This window comes from Myotis lucifugus, unplaced genomic scaffold (genome assembly GCF_000147115.1).
Source record: "Myotis lucifugus unplaced genomic scaffold, Myoluc2.0 scaffold_6, whole genome shotgun sequence".
Taxonomy (NCBI): Eukaryota; Metazoa; Chordata; class Mammalia; order Chiroptera; family Vespertilionidae; genus Myotis; species Myotis lucifugus.
Genome location: NW_005871054.1, coordinates 13,293,712 through 13,313,739, shown reverse-complemented (window position 1 = coordinate 13,313,739; position 20,028 = coordinate 13,293,712). Strand labels below are relative to the sequence as shown.

Here is a 20,028-nt window from a genome sequence, read left to right as displayed (position 1 = left end):
GGACCTCAGAAGCAGGAGGAAAGGTATGGAGAAATGGCCTTGTGGAAGCCAAAAAGAGAGTATTGAACAATTAAGAAGGAAGCAATGGGCGGTGCCAAGAGGTTATTTAAGGTAGGGAGAGCAACGTGGGGTTGGATTGAACAACGAAGAGGTCATAGTGACTTCAGCAGGAGCTGTCTCTCGATGGGATGGTGGAGATGGAGCCCAAATGCAGAGGTGACTAGAGGATGGAGGGTGTAGCGTTTTCAGAATGTCTTGTATAATTAGGGAAAAGACGGTGGGACAGGAGAGATTAATGAGCCAGGAGGGAGAGGGGACCATTGCTACAGCAGGGGCAGAGGAGGGGTGGGCCTCCTCCCAGGTGGAGGGAATGCCTCAGGGGCGGCCTGGGTACAGATAGGCTTGCTGTGTCCGGGATAGGCGTCCAAGAGGAGTGAGGGGGCAAAATGCTCATCCATGTCCTGAATCTGTTGAGGGCATTGTGATGAGCGTTCCCTTATTTTCTGAAGTAGATCCTTTTTGAAGTCGAGGTGAGAAGTAGGGGTGTGGAAGGCATGAGGAGGGTGGCGAAGGCTGGAGTTGGCCGTGGTGGGGACTGAGGAGGACTGGGCCCAGGACAGGAGGAATTGCTGACTGTTGCCCATTTGGTGACCTGTGTGAGATTTCCAGACATTCCTGGCTTCCTTTCTAGGATTCTAGCACCCAGCCCTGAGAGAAACAGAGCCTGCTGGCATCCTTTCTAACATTCAATGGCATTATGACAAAGGAAGAGTAAGAAGAGAATGGACAGTAATCTTGAATATTTTTAGCAGAGGAGTGCTGAATTTTTGGAGAGTTGAGTAGAGTTGCTGGGAAGCACCGAGCCTGCTTTGAATGGGACTCCGATGAGGCCATGTCTGGGTTTTAGTAAATATATTAATTATTGATCTATCTAGGGAATTCAGATGAAGATGCAATCATCTCATAAATACTGATATTTTAAGAAAGCAACCCAGACACCTGGACGTCGTTGCTAGGCTGTGGGTCCCTGGATGACCCTATAAGAGGACATGGCCCAGAGACGGTGTATTCAGCTCTGTTGGCAGGAAATACTCTCAAGCAAAGAATGGGAGAATGAAGCTGCCTAGAGCAAGGGTACCTGTTTCCCGGAGCCCAGAGGACTGTGAGGGAGTCAGACCACAGGGAGACTAGAAGGCAAAGGCTGTTCAGAATGTAGGGCCTCCAGCAAAAGTTCACAGATCTTCCTTCTCCTATTCTTCTGTTATCCTGACTAGGCCATTTCCCCTTGCTCCTTTCCTACTCCTGTGACCCTTCCCTCCCCTCCTTTTCCCTCCTCGCCTCTCCCCTCTCAATAGACTTTATTTTTAGACCGGTTCTAGCTCCGAAGCAGAAGGTACAGAGACTTTGCATATACTCCCTGCCTCCACATACACTGGTCTCCCCACCATCAACATCCCCCACCAGAGTGGTACATTTATGACAATTGCTGAACCTACATTGATACATCGTGACCATCCAGTGTCCACAGTTTGCATTGGGGATCAATGGATGGACACTCAGCTTTGGCAAATGTATAATGATGTGTATCCACCCTTCTAGTAGCTCACACAGAGGAGTTTCACTGTCCCCACATCCCTTGTGTTTACTTCTCTCTTTTGATTCTTTTTCAACCTCAAGTCTTTCTGCCCCTGCAGACCCCTTACCTATGGAGAGGCTTATGACCATAAGAGGCCAGCATGGGCCAGAGCAGGGGCCCCTCTTGCCTGGGTCTAAGAGAAATAAAGACTTGGTGACCGCCATCATGCATGGCAGGTCGCCAGAGATTCAGCCAGCGTTTTCATCTGAGCAATGCTGGGTAGCAGGCAGCTGGCCAGTCATAGTCTCTGGAAAGCTTTGAATGGCATTTCCAGTGTGATCAGGGCTCCCTATTCCCTATCTGGTGACAACTGGAGCCCATGTGACCTGGTGGAGCTACCCCTCTGCCCTCCCTTTCTTGTCTTCTGCCCAGGACTCTGCAGTCCATCACTGCCAACTTCTCTTGCACAATTAGACAATTTCCTAGTCATAATTGTTTATTCTCTATCTCCAAGAATGGCATGGCTGACTATAACCTGTTGTAGAGTCAAACCATTGCCATGGCCCACCTCGAAGGGCCAAATCACCCCAACACAAAGACACTTCTGCGGGCACACATGGGCCTGCCCGTCTCCTCAGGCGTGGCTCTGTCATTGTTCTCAGAACCTTGTCTGCTTGCTTTGGAAGAAGTCCCAGCAGGCTGACCCACCTCGTTGCAATCCTAGCTTTAATCTCAGCTATGAAAAGGGTGGAAACATGGAAACCAAAATGAATGAAGGCCAGGATGACCCTGCTGCTGCTGAGGCACCACCCAGCGCATAGTAGGAGCTCAACGAATATGTGTTGAAAAATTGGGTAGTGGTAGAATAATGATTTCCCTTTCAAAAGAGTCCCAGCAAGGCTGCTATGTTTCTTCCCAGCTCAGTCATCAGGCAAAACCAGCTGAAAATGAACACCAAGAGGCAGCCTGGAAAGAGAAGCCTTATGGGCAGCCTAGGCCGATGAGTGGCAGCCCAGCAATAGTGATGGGGTGGGGGTGGGGGGCATTGAGGTGGTTTGTTCAGCCCACATTACAGGTTTCTTTTGATTCCAAGTGGCACGTACACTTTTTTCTACTGGTCTGCAGCCTCCAGCATCACCCTCCTGCCTCCAGGAGCCCCATGTGGCTGCCTGAATCATCTCAAGTTCCCCAGCCTCAGCCAGCTTTGCCCTCTTGTTTCCAGACTTTTTTAAAAAGCACTTTCAGTCGGTCTCATGTCATCCATTTTAACTGACATGTCATTGGCATTTTTTTAACCTATTAAGACAACTACACAGCTTGCCCAGAAAATAAGTTTTTAAAAATAAAAAAAGAAGTCTTCAAAGACAATTTCTATTTTGCTGACCTGCCAACCCAGGCTAATTGTTTTGTTAGGACAGACAAGTCTAGATTTTCAACACCAGAGGGTGCCAGTGGTTAAATTATGCACACAAGCTGCCCTTAGCAATGATCTCAATGCCCATCCTTTCTGTTGCCCAATAAAAAGAAAGAATGGGATTGGGGGGTTGGTGGTCAGGTGCAGGTAAAGTGGACTGAGTGTCAAGTGTAGCTGCTGCTAAGGGGAGTAGGACAGAGAAATTAGAACAGGGTGCTGTTTGTTGCCTGGGGTACATGCTGGGTCTGGATTTTCAGACATCAACTAATGGAGTCAGCACTACGGCCAGGCTGTGTGGAGCTTTCTCGTTTGTCTGTATTTTCTGAGAAAGCCCCCTCCCACCACCCCCCTCATCTCCACTCCTCTGCCTGTGCTCTGTGGGCATCTTCAGCTCCACAGCTCCATGGGACTCCTGAAGCCTGGGTTGGGGGCTGGGAGGCCGTATCTGAGCAGTCCCTCCCTCGAAGCCAGTGACCAAGCTATGCAAGGCCAGCAGGAGGTCTGGCCATCCTGCCTGATTTCATTCCAGAAAGAGGTGTGTGTGTGTGTGTGTGTGTGTGTGTGTGTGTGATAGACTAAGTTTTAGAGCAGTTTTAGGTTCACAGCAAAATTAAATGGAAGGCATAGAAACTTCCTCTTATACTCCCAGCCCCACACACATACAGCCTCCCCCACCATCAACATCCCCCACCAGAGTGGTACACTTGTTACAGTCGATGAACCTACACCGGCACGTCATTATCACTCCATTTACTCCATTTACATTAGGGTTCACTGTTGGTGCTGTACATTGCACGAGTTTGGACAAATGTATAATGACGTGAATCCATCATTATAGTATCAGACAGAGTAGTTTCACTGCCCTAAAATCCTCTGTGCTGCACCTGTTCATCCCTGCCTCCCCCTAACCCTTGGCAGCCACTGACCTTCTTACTGTCTCTATAGTTTTACTTTTCCAGAATGTCACATCACTGGAATCATAGAATGTATTAAATATGTTGGTTTCTTTCACTTAGAAATATGCATTTAAGCTTCCCTCATCTTTTCATGGTTTAATAGCTAATTTATTTTTAGTGCTGAATAGTATGCCTTGTATGAATTTACCACAGTTTATTTATTCATTGACCTACTGAAGGACATTTAGGTTGCTTACAAGTTTTGGCAATTATAAATAAAACTGCTGTAAACATTCCAATGTGTGCAGGTTTTTGTGTGAAAATAAGTTTTCAACTCACTTGGGTAAATACCAGGAGTGTGATGCTGGATGGTATACTAAGAGTATGTTTGGTTTTATTTTTTAATTTTTTAAAAAACATATTTTTATTGATTTCAGAGAGAAAGGGAGAGGGAGAGATACAAACATCAGTGATGAGAGAGAATCATTGATCGGCTGCTTCCTGCACACCCCATACTGGGGATCAAGCCTGCAACCTGGGCATGTGCCCTGACCAGGAATCGAACCATGGCCTCCTGGTTCATAGGTTGATGCTCCACCACTGAGCCATGCGGGCCAGGCTGAGAGTATGTTTGGTTTTATATGACACTACCAAATTGTCTTCCAAAGTGGCTATACCATTCCATTCCCCGCAGCACTGAATGAGAGTTCCTATTGCTCCGCATCTTCACCAGCATTTGGTGTTGTCAGTGTTTTGGATTTTGGCCATTCTAATCGTTGTGTAGTGGTACCTCATTTTAATTTGCAATTTCCTAATGACATATGAATATCTTCTCATGTGCTTTTATATCATCTGTATATTTTATTAGGTGAGGTTTCTGCTCAGGTCTTTTGCCCATTTTTTCAGTTGGCTTGTTTATTTTCTAGTTGTTGACTTTTGAAAGTTCTTTGCCTGTTGTGGATAAATAGTTCTTTATGAGCATTAAGCATAATGTTAGTTTTAGGTTTTTGTAGATGTGATTTTTCAAGTTGAGAAAGTTCTCCTCTATTTCTTGGTTGCTGAGAGTTGTGAAATTACTATAGCTGCTCCTTACTTTTTTTAAATTAGTGTTAGCATGGTATATCTTTATTTATATCTTTAGTTTTAATCTGTATGTGTATTATAATTCAAGTGCATTTCTTGTAGACAACACATAGTTGGGTCTTACTTTTTGATCCTTTCTGACAAGCTCTTTTAATTGGTATATTTGGACCAGTGAGGTTTAAAGTGATTATTGATATAGTTGAATTAAGAACCACGGTTTTGCTACTGTTTTTTATTTAATGCCCCTTTCCTTTGTCCCTGTTTTTGTCTTTCATTCTTTCTGCCTTTTGTGGTTTTAATTGAACATGTTATAAGATTCCATTTTCTCTTAGCATATCAGTTATTCTTTTTTACTTATTTTAGTGGCTGCCCTAGAGTTTGCAATATGCATTTACAATCCATTCCACTTTCAAATAACACTCCATTGCTTCGTGGGTAGTGCAAATAGCTTATAATAACAAAATAATCCTAATTCTTTCCTCCCACTCCATGAATTATTGCTGTCATTCACTTTACTTATACATAAGCATATATACTTATGTACATGATATGTATAAGCACCATAATCAAATACATTGCTGCTATTATTTTTAAAACTGTTATCTATTCGATCAATTAAGAATAAGAAAAAAGTTTTATTTTAATGTCACTTATTCCTTCTTTGATGCTCTCCCTTTCTTTATGTAGATCTGAGTGTCTGACCTACATCATTTTCCTTCTCTCTGAAGAACTTCTTTTTAACATTTCCTGCAAGGCAGGTCTATTGGCAACAAATTCCCCATAATTTTGTCTGAGAAAGTCTTTATTTCTCCTTCACTTTTGAAAGATAATTTCACAGGGCACAAAATTCTAGGTTGGTGTTTCCTCTCAATACTTTAAGTATTTCTCTTCACTCTCTTCTTGCTTGCATGGCTTCTGAGAAGCCGGGTGTACTTTTGATCTTCACTCCTCTATAGGTAAGGTGTTATTTCCTTCCGGCTTCTTTCACAATTATTTTTCTTTATCTTTGATTTTCTGCAGTTCATATATGATATGCCTAGGTGTAGTTTGTTGTTTGCCTTTTATTTTTGTTTTGGTAATTTATCCTGCCTGGTATTCTCGGAGATTCCTGGATCTATGCTTTGGTGTCTGACATTAATTCAAGGACATTTTCAGTCATTTTTGCTTCAGATATTTCTTCTGTTCCTTTCTCTCTTTTCGTTCTACCATTCCCCTAACATATACGTTTTCTAGTTGTCGCACAATTCCTAGGTATTCTGTCCCCCCCCCCTTTTTTTAAGTCTTTTGTCTTTTTTTTCTGTTGGGAAGTTTCTATTGACATTTCTTTAAGTTCAGAGATTCTTTTTTCTACTAACGGCCTCTTTCATATCTGCTAGTGTTTTGGTCTCAAGCATTTCCTTTTGATTCTTTCTTAGAATTTCAATCTCTCTGCTTAACAGTGCCCATCTGCTTTTACATGCTGTCTACCTTATTGCTCAGAGCCCTCAGCATATTAATTGTAGTTGTTTTAAATGTCTAGTCTGATAATCCCAGCATCCCTGGTTCTGGTTTTGATGCTTGATCTGTCTCTTCCCTTTTAGTACACCTTGTGATTTTTTTCTTGCTACCGGACTTGATGTGCTGTAGTGATGGTGCGGTGTTGGGAAGGGAAGGCTCCGTGGCCCTGTGAGGAGATCTGTCTTTCAGTGAGCCTGTGCCTCTGGACTGTGAACTTATAAGTTCAGATTTTTCTCCCCTCGTAGGTGGGACAGGAAGGACGCTAGAGCAGGCTGGTATTGGGTATTTTTCCTCCCTCAGATCAGTTAGGATCTGATAAAACTATAATAGTTTAGGCTCTGGAGTGCCCTGGAGTATGTCCAATGGTTTCCTTTCCCTTCCTTCTGCAAGAAGCATAAGTAACCCCCCCCCCAATATTCACCATGGGAACCTGGTAAAACTCACAAAAGTGCGGAACCCCCATGACCAGGTCTGCCTAGAGTTTTTGACCCTCAGACTTGTCCTCTCTGAGACTCCAGCAATTTGCCAATTTCAGTTCAGATTTTCCTACCACAGCACTGGTTCCCATAGAGGTTGCTGCTGGGAGTTTCTCTTCTGATTCACCTTAGTTGCCTGCCTCTCCCATTTTGGAGCCAGCGCTTTGCCCTGTGACCTTCTTATCTAATAAATCCAAGAAGAGTTGTTGATTTTTCAGATTGTTCAGCTTTTTACTTGTTAGGACAGAGTGACTACTTCCAACTCCTTACATGCTGGACTGGAAACCAGAACAGTTTGTTTTCTCCTTTGATGTCCTATACCAAGAACTCAGTGATGTAGGTCAAGTGACATTCCGGCATGGCTTTTGTTCTGTTGAAATTGGATTTTAGGTTTGAAAGGTTCCTTGGAGGTCACTTCATTCAATGTCCTCTTTTTTTAAAAAAATATGTGTGGTTTGTTTGTTTGTTTGTTTGTTTTTAGAAAGAAGAAGGGAGAGGGAGAGAGAGAAACATTAATGAGAGAGAAATAACAACATCCATTGGCTGCCTCCTGCAGACCCCCTGCTGGGAATTGAGCTGGAAACCCTGGCATGTACTCTGACCCAGTATCAAACTAGTGACCTCATAGTGCATGGGTCCATGCTCAACCACACCGGCCAGGCCAATATCCTCATTTTCAGGTGACATCTTTTGTTTAAAATATATTTTTATTGATTTCTGCGAGGAGGGGAGAGAGAGAGATTAATGATGAGAGAGAATCATTGACCAGCCTCATTCTGCACACTCCACACTGGGGCTTAAGCCCGCAACCCGGGCATGTGCCCTGACCTGGGATTGAACTGTGACCTCCTGGTTCATAGATCGACGCTCAACCACTGAGCCACGCTGGCTGTGCTCAGATGACATTTTAATAGGCTCTCTTTGGGGCATTCCTCTCTGGGTAATATTCCCACCTTTCAACAGAGTAATAGAACAGACCGTGTACATGTGACCCCTTTGGGTTCACAATCCAAGTGAACGTTGCTTCAGATAAGCCAATTAAATTCTTCCACAGTCAGTGTTCTGTTCCCTGAAAGGAAGTGCAAATGTGACATTTACTCAATTGATAAACAGTGGTTATCTGTGTGTGATGGTTTCATGGATGATTTTAGTTATGTGTGATGGGATGATGGGTGATTTTTATTTTCCTCTTTTTGTCTTTCTGCATTTCCCAAATCCTATCAATGCACACGCAGTACTTAACAATTAGAAAGAAAAAAAATTATAGTTTTAGGCCATGAACACTGTGAAGTTTCTCTTCCATGTCTCCTTATAGTCTGCAAGATGAACGTCCACCGACGCTGCGAGACCAACGTGGCTCCCAACTGTGGAGTGGACGCCAGAGGAATCGCCAAAGTCCTGGCAGACCTTGGCGTCACCCCAGACAAAATCACCAACAGTGGCCAGAGGAGGAAAAAGGTAACAGGCCACTCGGTGGTGTTTCTGGAGCTCTCTGTGGGCCCGCATCTCTGCGCTGGCTTCCTGGCAGTGCCTTGGAGTGAGGTTACAAGATTGCTGGGTTTGAGACACTGTACTCAAAACAGCATGTGCTTGAAAGGAAAAGAAATAGAGGCTAGGCAGGTAACATTAAAGTCTCCTTCAGTTCCAGAAGAGGGGGAGCCTCAAGTGTTACGTTTCTCAGGGGAGCTTAGAGGAGGACTTTAGAATTTCTTCTAGAAAAAGCAGGCCAGCTCTAGACAAGGAAATAGACGCATCTGCCTCCAGAACTGGCATGAAAGCAATGTCAGTGTTTGCACTTTGCCCTGCTATCACTGCGATGAGGATAAAGGGATGAAGAGCTGGAGCCACATTCTTTTCTAGGGAGCAAGCCAAGATCTGTGATAGCGCCGGCACTTGCCTGCCCCGGGGACATGGTTAATGCCCCATGACATGAAACATCTGGGCTTTTCTTTGCAGACCAAAGCCCTGTCTCTGTCCATGTGACATTCTGAATGTCAGTAGGAAGAGATCTGTTTGCTAAATTGTTGTTTTGGTAAGTCAGGGCCCACAGATGCAAATAGAGCTAAAGGGTACCCATGGCATTTGCTTTGAAGGGCCTTTTTATCCTTGGCTGCTAACCTGGAAAATGTAAGCGATCTTTGAAAAAGTAAGTTATGACAAAATCAGAACCAAGTTAACTGGGCAAGAAAATCCTGGTGGCGGTGGGTGGACAGTGGCCCTCATTGCCCGGCATCAGGTAGTCTCAAGCTTTCCCTAGAAAAGCACGTCTAGCTCTGGGTGCCTCTACCATCCTGACCCCTAAGTGTTTCTTCTAAATTTTGCCATAAAACACCTTCTGAAGGGCTCTGTGTTTCCCTTCTCATTTTAGAAGCTGCCCATGCCTTTTCCCTGGTGCCTCTCAGAAGAGCCTTCTCCCTTGAATGGGAAGGTGTGGATTGTTTTCATCTTCTTAAGCTGCTGCTTCTCTACCTTCCCAATCAAGAAAGCTGTTTCTGCAAGAGTTGCAGAAATGAAGTCTATTTTAATGGTTGACTGTGAGATTCTGGGCTTCTGGTGGCTCTTCTCAGCTCTGTATACCCCACTGGTTGAAACAGGACTTAAGTTATTGACCTAAGGCATTGACATTGCAAGCAGAATGTCAGCACCCAGGAGTGCTAGGGCCCTGCTGAAGAGGCAGGAGGTACAAACACCTTGTGATTACAAGGCTGGACACACACACACATTGATGAGCTCTAGAGAGAGCCATTTTCAGGAGACGGGTTTTTGTTTTTCCTTGCTAGAAGTAAATTGAGACAATATTGATTGTCATGAAGCATTTAAAAGAAAACTCAGTACCTGCCCTCTTCCTCATATTTATGTGGGCATCGTCTGTCTATCTTGGATTTGGGGAACCCGGTGGCAAGAAGCCAACATGGAGAAATTCAGAAAGAAGTAGAGTAGAAGACAAAGGGAGTTCAGTCCTGGTATTTTTATTGCTGCAATGCCTTGATGCAAAAGCTAGAAATAAGCTAAGTGAACTAAGTATAAGCTCAGGCTTGTATAAGAGGATGGGAGACAAGTGCCCTTGGTCAGAAACTATAAGGGCTTCTTTGCAGGAGAGTCGGGCTCGCTGGATTTTTTGTTTCCTTCATGTTGTCCCTTGCAAGTAGTCAGTCCATCATCCAGAAAGGACGTGTACACACAGCTGGTAGACCAAGAGGAAAAGGGAACAGAAATGCCTGTGGTCTCTTAGTCCAAACCTCAGACTTTAATGGGAACTTAAATGGATATGCCAACATTTGTGTAAAAACGAGAGTTCACTGGGAGTGTTCTTTTAAACTTTGCTAACAAATATCAGTACATCTGAAAGTGTTTACTGAGCATCTATTAGTATATGTATCATTTTGTATGAGTCACCAGGACGATACCAATACCATCCTGCAAAAAACCCATAGTCTACCTGAGCAGAGAGCCCCACATCATATACACATACAGAGAGTATTAACTAGAGCTGAACAAGACAATGAGTAAATGCCAAACTGGTGGTAAGACCGTGTCACGTTGCTTTGGATAAGGTAAATTGCATCGCTTGAACAGGCGAGGGAGATTTTATGAAAGGGGGTATGCTTGAGTTTTGCTTAAAAAGGTCACTTGTATTTGGGCAGAATGATAATTGAACAAACTGAAGTCTCTTGTTTTCTTCCCTTTAACTGGCAAAGAAAACCTTGAGACTATGCTTTCAGACGATCAATTCAGCAGTGTTACTGCACCAGGAACCCCTTTGGTGCTGGGTAGGGGATCTTGAAGCTTTTGGCCTCAGGGAAACTCGCCACCCTCGCTTCTGACGCCTCTCTCCCCTCTTCCTCTCCCCCCTCTCTAGCTCCTTGCTGGTGCCGAGTCCCCGCAGCCCGCTTCTGGAGGCTCACCCTCTGAGGAAGACCGGTCCAAGTCAGCACCCACCTCCCCTTGTGACCAGGGTGAGACCCTCGGATTTGCTTCTTTACCTCTGAGCTTGGTCATCAGAAGTTCAGAGGAGCTGAGGCTTCCCTACCCAAGAATGGCCCTGCGTTCCCAAAACAGCCAGTGGCCCTATTGACTCATTAGCGGTTCCTTCACTCTACAAGGCTGTCTTGAGGGCAAGGCACTAAATGCCTTTCTACCTTAAATCCCTTCCAGGCCTGAGTAAGAGAGGAGGAGCACTCGATGCTGTGGTTCTTTCTTTTCCCTGGTTCCGAGTGCAGGAGAGGGAGGGCATTCAGCCCCCTCTCTTACCACTGGGCCCCAGTGTCAGCCTCCAGGCCTGTCAGCATCACTCAGTTTGACTTAATTCCTTCTGACTCTAACCATCACACCCGAAACCTTAGATCAGGGCAGGAGTCAGGGGATGGGTGGGGAGGACGTCTCCTTTCCTGGCCAGGATGGGTGGGTGGGTGGAGATAGGACAAAGCTGGGGAAGAGACTGCAAGAAGTGGGCAGGAAGCCAGCTCTGGGCCTCGCTCCTCTCTCAAGCTCAGCTCAGGCTATCTCCTTCCTCCCCATAGGGATGAGTGTAAAGTAATCAGAGGTTTCTTGTTTTGTTTTTTAATTTTTAATGTATTTTTATTGATTTCAGAGAGGAAGGGAGAGGGAGAGAGAGAGAGAAACATCAATGATGAGAGAGAATCATTGATCAACTGCCTCCTGCACGCCCCAATTGGGGATCAAGCTGGCAGTCCAGGCATGTGCCCTTGACCAAGAATCAAACTGTGACCTCCTGGTTCATAGGTTGATGCTCAACCACTGAGCCACGCTGGCCGGGCAGAGGTTTCTGATTCTGCTGGCGGAATGGTGAAGCTGAGAAGGGACTTAGACACTTCAAACTTCCCCTCTGGTGACCAGAACCAGGCGTTACTAGGGAGGGAAATACGCATCTGCAGAGCAGGACTAATTGTATTGCGTTAGAGTGACTGGGTATCTTGAAGCCCCTTTTGTGGTCATTATCCAAATTCTGTGTTCACACCAACTCTATGCTGGTGCTCCGTTACTGTCCCCATGTTACATGGTGGGAAGTGGAAGGTCAGAGACTTGCAAAGATTTGTCCAAAGGTTAGTGGATCCACGCCAGTGGTAAAGGGCAAGACCATGCCCCTACTGGCTTAGGGACCCCACTCTCCAAGTCTGTGCCATCAAACTCGCCTCCCAGGTCATCTTACCCTGCAGATGTGACCCAGCTCTTCGTACCCAGGAGTAAATAAAACAGCTGCGGGGCAGTGTGCCAGTCCTGAGGCCACAAAATAATTGGTCTCACTCTCTCTTTGTGCTGCTCTGCTTAACTTGTCCATCAGTCCAAAGGAGGCTGAACCCATTTGTAAGGCATCTGATGATGCTCAGTGAGCTCCAGACGAGCAGGTATTATCCTGGACCAGCGTGGGTGTTTTCCTGTTTCCCTTTGAGAACTTCAAGGAGATGGGGTCCTATGGTAAAGAGACCCTAAGTAAGAGGGAGGTGACCCATTTTCTATGTGGTTTCTGCCCAGTGTGCTGCCCAGCCTTGGCAGGGCGCAGTACCTCCCAGGGCCTCTCTCTGTCCCCAGTTAATGCAGGTACCAGTATTACCCAGCAGTGACATGTGCACAGATGATGTGAAAACCCTCTTAGCAAGACCTGGCATTATTATGAAAAAGAAATAAGACACAGTTTCTCTTTGCTCCATTGTAAGAACATAGACATTTTCTTCAAGCTTCAGTATCCCTAAACACCCAAGTTCTATCTTCCAAAATCCATTTAATAACTTGCCTTGGAAACAGACTTTTTGCTCTATGCTGAGACTAAAAGTTATATTTAGTGAAGAGTATGTGATAGGAAACTGCCGATTGGGTTGGGGGATAGCGGAAGGCTCAGAAGCTCTCCCCATGCCTCCCCTTCTCAGCGGAGCCAAACACCAGATCTACGAAAGATCCCAGGTTCCTCGAGTGAGCTGCCGTGGGCCTCAGTCTTCTGAAAGAAGCTGAAGATCTCTTTAGGTCAAGCTCCTGGTCGCTCATGCCTGATTCTGATTCCCACGAGTTAGAGTCTATGTTCCTCTTGTGTAATCCCAGTGTTATTCACGAGTGTTTTAAAATTGGATTATGCTCAAGCTGCCCATATCTACAAGAGGAATGTGCATCTGGGTGAAGTAATAGCTCACAATAAAGCTTCCTCAAAGAGAAGAGGTCTAAGGCTCACCCAGCGTTATCAGCCCCAGGGAGTTTGCATTACAGCCTTGCGTCCCTCCGGCCTCACCATTGTGAAATTGTACTGAGAATCCTGCCCCATCTGAGATACATTTGCAGCATGTCCCTGTGGGGAAGCAGTTCTTTGGTTAATGATAAGCTCCTTGCTTGTTTTGTTAAATAACCTTGCATGGGATGGGTATTTAGAGTAAACCCAGCAACAAAGCCACATAAAGTCCTATAGAAGATGAAATAATTCCATCACCAAGATTACTGTGATGACAATTCTCAGTGAGTCGTTACTCTAATCTTCAAAGGAAACTCAAAGGTTATCCGTGGCCTTTGGAACTCTGCAAGGTTCCCAAGAAGGCTGGGATTCTTGCACTAACCAAGAACAACTGGACAGGCCACTAGCCAAAGGGGGCTTTCAGAGAGGTGGCCGTGGCCCAGTCTATGCTGAAGGAGTTGGTTGCTGGGCTGTGTCCTCCTCTTTGCATGCCTAGGCCCTGCTGTATGTTAAGTGCCAATGAAAGTGTATAAATGAAGGAACATAAAGGAATGCCATACCGGATCTGTTGTTATGAAAAGCCAAAAAAAATGGTGGGGACTCATGCGGGTGAAATTCTGAGATCTGAGGACTCATGAGCTGTGCACTAATGCATTATCTTGTCTCCCTTGGCTCTAGAATTAAAAGAACTTGAAAACAACATCCGGAAGGCCTTGTCATTTGACAACCGAGGGGAGGAGCACAGGGCAGCAGGGTCCACCGACGGCCAGCTGGCGAGCCCCGGAGAGAACGGTGAAGTCCGGCAAGGCCAGACCAAGCGCTTGGGCCTGGACGAGTTCAACTTCATCAAAGTGTTGGGCAAAGGCAGCTTTGGCAAGGTCTGTGGCCTGTGTGGGTAAAACTGCTGATTTTCTCTGCCCTGGGCATCTGCCCCCTCATTTGTTTGATATAAGATGAACCTTTCAGCCTGGTCTTGTTCTATTTTCCTTCCTTATTGAGTGGAAGTGGCTTGAGGCCAAGCAGATAGGAACTGGGGTTCTGCTCTTAACTGTCTGGGGGATGTTAGTGTGGGCCTTTTCCTTCTTTGGGATTCCGTGTAGCCCACTTGTCAAATAGGGATGGGAATCAAGTGACATAATAGGTGAGAAAGCATTTTGAAAAGTTTAAATTGCTTTACATGTGCTTGGCATTCCATTATCAATAATGGAAACAATACTGTTCTTCCCTCCATCAGAGAGTCATCTGAAGTTCTGGTTTTAATTCATTATATAGACTTTGAAAATGAACTCCAACATGTGTGCCCTCTGTGAACTTGGGGCTCAAAACAAGTCTTAGCACATGTTACCGTGGAAGTTAACTGTTACGTAACTGACTTTTCTGGCACTTACTAAACGCTTTGTTTAACCTCTGTTTGTGCCAGAAAGTGAGAATCATCACCTCCTCTCTTGGATCAGGGTCCTCTGCCCTTGCTGCCATCCTCCCTATCCTGCTCCCAACTGGGACGGACACAGGGTATGGAGTGTGGATGCAGAGGGTGCTCAAATATAGCATGCCTGGTGATCAGCCACCATTCTGAAGGTGGGGTGCGATGGAAAAATAATTCCTGCTCATTTAGAAAAAAAGATGGACAGCCTGGCTGGTGTGGCTCAGTGATTGAGCATTGACCTGTGAACCAGGAGGTCACTGTTCAATGTTCAGTCAGGGCACATGCCCAGGTTGCGGGCTCAGTCCTCAGAAGGTGGCGTGCATGAGGCAGCCAATCAATGATTCTCTCTCATCATTGATTTTTTTTTATCTCTCTCCATTCCTATCTGAAATCAATAAAAATAATTCTTTAGCTGAACCGGTTTGGCTCAGTGGATAGAGCATCGGCCTGCAGACTGAAGGGTCCCAGGTTCGATTCCGGTCAAGGGCATGTATCTTGGTTGCGGGCACATCCCCACTGGGGGGCGTGCAGGAGGCAGCTGATCGATCTCTCTCATCGATGTTTCTAACTCTATCCCTCTTCCTTCTTCTCTGTAAAAAATCAATAAAATATATATAAAAAAATTCTTTAAAGAAAAGAGATGGACAGGCAGAGAGCCTAAGAAGCTGGTTAACATTTCAGCTGTGATCTCTGCTCTTCGGCTCTTCGGCTGTTCGCAAAGCCATGCCTGGGAGTGGATGAGCATTGTTTTTTGAGGACCTCCCGGAGTAGAGAGGCCCCTACCCTGGAGCCCAGGCACCTGCCTCTGGGACCTCCTGGGGATCACATGCCCTCACGAGTCAGGCTGTGGGTCAGGAGGCTTGCTGGGGGACAGAGCCACTCCACTTCTAGGAGAATGGCTCTGTGAGCCCCCAGGGTACAGAGCTTGGTTCCTGGCCCATCTCACCTGCCCCATCTCAGTCTGAGATCAATGCTGCAGGAAGTAACTGGATCTACTTAAATGGCAAAGGCTGAAGTAATCACATTCTTTAGAGACGGCTAAATAAGAAGCAGAGCCCAGTCCTCCGGCCCGCATAACTCAAGGATGTGAGCAGCTTTCATTGTGAGCAAGATTCATGGGGAACGAGCAGCCTCAAAGGCTACAGGGTTCCATATGGCGTGTGGGCAGAATGGGAACTCTGATGACTCTGAAGCATCTAGATTGTTTCTTAGGAAAAATCACAGTCACAGTGAGCCAGTTTTAAAGAGTTTGCATTTTATGTGGGCAACTAAATGCCTTCACAGTAACACCCCGAATTCCCTCATTAAGCTTCTGAGTTACTGCTCTTTAGTTCTAACATTTACCCTGGAACTGTACTGAGGAGTTAAGTTATTGAATGGGAGAAAGGCTTGTCACATTTGTAGGGAAATGAGTGCAAAAACATCAAATGATAAAACAAATTTAAGAAACAGAATTGTTCATTGGTTCTCTGGAGAAGGAATCACAACTCCCAGCTTTAAAGCTACAGAAGAAACCACAAAGATAAACAAGGGCAGGTTCAACTACAACAAGATAAATAATCCTGTTTAATAGAAAAAAAGAACAGAAAATTATAAGACAAATTTAGAAAAACCTTTACAGAAAGTAAAGTGATAGTATGTTTATGGACCAAGTGCATACAAATACGTAAGAGGAAACTGACAAATAGTTCACACAAAAGAAATTTACTTAGAAAACAAATATTTAAAAAGTTTATTGCAAGTTAAAACAGCACCGAGGTAACATTTCACACTCATTACATGAACAACATAGCTTTTTAAGTGAAGCACCCAATGTTGGTAAATCGCTGGGAAACTAAAGCACGTCTCCTTTGCTAGTGGCACATTATATTGTACATCCTTTTTGAAAATCAGTTAGGCATGTGCAAATATTTAGCCCCATAATCCACTTCCACCACTTTCTATCTTGAGGACATGATTCAAAAGAAAGAAAGAAATTATATGTACAAAAATATTCTTTGCAATTTTTATATAGTACTTAATAATTACTTGTAACTCAAGTGTTTCCTAGGAGGTAAAAGTTTAAATAACTTGTAATATATTTACTTGAATTATCAGACACCATGATAAAGATGAAGACTGTGTAGAAAGATGCTTATGAAATACTGTCTGGTTAAAAAAAAACACACTATGCTATATTTACCATACTCTAAGTGCAAGTATGACAAATGTATATAAACATGTAGATAATTATTTAACAGATGTGCATTGAACTTTTCTTTGCTCAGACACTGTGTTAGAGATTAAAAGTAATTAAGTGGTAGTAGCTGTATTGGGATGGGTAGTTTCTCTAGACATTTTTAAAAGCTTTGATACTATTTAAAATGATAGAAAGGAGTCCATTTTTAAGCACTTGGTATTGACGCGTGTTTCTTCTCTCCCTACATGTATATACTGACAGGGTGGTTTTGACTGATTGCAGGTCATGTTGGCGGAGCTCAAAGGCAAAGACGAAGTATATGCTGTGAAAGTCTTAAAGAAGGACGTCATCCTTCAGGACGACGATGTGGACTGCACGATGACAGAGAAGAGGATTTTGGCTCTAGCGCGGAAACACCCGTACCTAACCCAACTCTATTGCTGCTTCCAAACCAAGGTATGCTTAGGCCGAAGCTGGTGGGTCGCCATCATGGGGCAGTGCTGGGGGACATCTTAACTGTCTGATGAAAGATCAATTATAGACCCTCTACATTCTTTCTCAAAAACCTTGTAAAGTGGAATGGATTTTACCCTTGAGAAGATCAGGGTGTATTTGAAAAGCGTCCTCTTTTGTAAAGGCCTGGAATTTTCCATCCAGGATTATGCTTGTGAGGGGATGAGAGCGAGCCGCGGAACTCTTTGCAGATATAGCTGGACAAAGCCGAATGACTAAGCCCAGCCAACAGGTGTGGTTCGTTCTGGCTCTGCTCTAACTTATCCCTGCGCAAATCACTAAAGCTCTATGCTGTTTTGAGGGCAAATGAAAAAGAATAAAGGCCACCCTCACCGCTCCTAGCTTGCATAATGTCATAGGAGGTAAAGGATGTAAACAAGTGCTTAAAATGCCATAGGGCAATACAAATAAGCAGCATTTTAAATTTATCATGTAGGAACCCGGTTACCAGAAGGTGGCAGTAAAGAAACAAAGATGATCTGTAACCACATCAGAAAGTCTGACCTCTGATTGAGTTGTTTCTTATTCTGAGTGAGGAAGAGAAATGCCAGCATTCTTTATGAAGCTCTTATTAGGGGGAAAAAATAAAAAAGGTCAAGGTCTCTTAGGATGCCTTATGGATTTGTAGCTCTCGGCTTCTTGCAAAGGTGAAGGTAACCTTACCTGAAACTCTTACTGTGCCCACTGGGAGCCCAGACCGTGAAGGTGCCATCATGGAGAGACGAGCCCCTGCTCTTGGCACAGAATCACCCCCATGTCATTGTGAATGCATGTCTTTCCGCTTAGAATTCAACAGTCACTCATTGGGTCATTTGGCAGATTTTTAGTTAATTATATTATATCGAATCATTCCCTGGTGCCAGGTGTTGGAGATACATTGGTGAGCAAGGTAGAGACCCTGACTTCAGGGAACTTATGTCTCTTTGGCGCACTGTTTCTCAAAGAGTGCTTCTCAGAACCCTCCTCACTTGGGAAACTCTAAGAATGAAGGACTCTGTGGCACATACTTTGAAACGCTGCCATCTTGACTTCTCTTGGAGTATCTCAACATACACTTGCTTCAGTAAGTCCCCGAGGAGACCTGCAATGAAAAAAAGTTACTTTTATGTAATCTACTATTTCGTAATTATTTGATCCCCACCATTCCAGAGTGAGAACCACATCTAATGGAATTTTTCTAATCCCTCTGATCCCTCAGAAGAAAGAAATATCCTCAGAAAATGTGGAAATCCCTTTTCTGAACAAGCACAGGACTATATTAGCTGCCCTTGTTTTTTACGTGCCTTACGAAGGGCCAAAGGTCTGTGGGTCTGTGCATTTGTGTGTATATGTACACGCACAAAGGCCCAACATGATGATAGAGGATCAAAGTCAACTTTCTTCTCTTCTCCACTTGAACATAATTCTAGGTTAGTGAGAAATGTGTCCAGTATGTCTTTATCTCCCCGGTGCCTGTCCGACGGCCTCACACCTTGTAGGTGTGCACTAACACCCCGGGAGGGGCCAGTCTAGCTGTGAGTCCCCTGTAGCTGGTGGAGCGTGGGCAGTCACTGTGGAGGAGCAGCTGCCCTGCACCCCTTGGTGAATGTGTGGGGGCATGAGCATGGGTATCTTCCGGGCCAGCGGTGTTCTCCTGGTGCATCTCAGAACATCAAGGCTGACTTCCTCATCGTGAGGCAGTGTTGGGAGCACAACATGGTGGTGAATGACACCATGGGTTTCCTATATGGGAAAACAATAACCAAACTGACGTGGAGATTGGGGTCTGGGTGGCTGCGGGTGAGGCCGGGGAGAGGAGAGACTTTCCTCTGTGGTTCAGAGATTTACTAACACTTTCTCAGGCCACTGCCCAGCAGCCACAGTTACGGGAGCAACTTTGTCCTGTGCCGCCACTAGTCAGGGGAACACAACACGCCTCACTCTACAGATGCCTGTGCATCTGATTTTCCTAAAGGGAATCATATTTAACTTCACCAAATGAAAGGAATGCTGTGAAGAGTCATTTTATAAACCTCCCACTAAACTTCTAGAAAATGTGACCGGTAGGCATGGCTTTAATGAGTAGCTGTTATTCACCTGACTCTGAGTTCGGTGCTAGATGTGGGGTTTTCAGCAAAAAAGAAGATGATTCTCAAGTAGGTGGGTTTATTAAATAAAGAATGGGAGGTATCTACTTTCCATAAGCAAGCAGAGCAGCAAACAGCAAGCAGCATTACATACTTACATTCTGGGTGGGGCGGAGGGGGGGGGGTGTTCAAACCAGGAGGAATCGGAGGAGAGGGTGCTGGTTAGTGTCTGGAGAGGGGAAGGAGCTCAAGCCAGGCTTTGCAGAATGGGGAGGGTTGGGGTGGGAATGGGAGCTGGGTTAAGTGGCCATGGTTGGGTCCTACTTTAGTTTCACTTTTTCTGAAAAGAAAGGACCATTCCTCTGAGCCGCCCTGGATTGGTTTCAACCAGGACTTTGTACGTGATTAAGGACCACAAGACCCGATTGCAATCTTTGTAAGATGTCTTGCCTTCTTGTTTAATTTAGACACACAGAGCATCGCTAGTGTTAGGTCAGGTTTAATTATCTTTAGGCGAGCCTTTATTTTTCAGTTTGTAGGACTAAAACAGCCCCTATGGAAACATTCCAGAGAGATTGCACACGGCTTCTGGTTATTACATAGGTTGCTTGCGGCACTGACTATGTGTGAGATGCGGGTACCGGGTCTGGTAGGATGACTGATGGCGATGATTGTGCAAACCCATTGGCATCATTCATGAACTCAGGTAACGTTAGTTCTGGTCACT

The 20,028-nt window shown here is 45.0% G+C and overlaps 1 protein-coding gene across 3 annotated transcripts in view; it reads left to right on the top strand.

Moving 5' to 3' along the window:
* PRKCE (protein kinase C epsilon) overlaps window positions 1-20,028 on the top strand; it is a 436,307-nt gene that overhangs the window by 287,545 nt on the left and 128,734 nt on the right. For 2 of the 3 annotated variants that reach the window (XM_006083393.3, XM_023747157.1), the window contains exons 7-11: window positions 8,258-8,400; window positions 9,311-9,370; window positions 10,802-10,898; window positions 13,796-13,995; window positions 17,005-17,178. In XM_006083393.3, the coding sequence (XP_006083455.1) occupies window positions 8,258-8,400; window positions 9,311-9,370; window positions 10,802-10,898; window positions 13,796-13,995; window positions 17,005-17,178 (674 nt within the window). The remainder of the gene's footprint in view (window positions 1-8,257; window positions 8,401-9,310; window positions 9,371-10,801; window positions 10,899-13,795; window positions 13,996-17,004; window positions 17,179-20,028) is intronic. The other variant, XM_006083394.1, reaches the window with a different exon arrangement.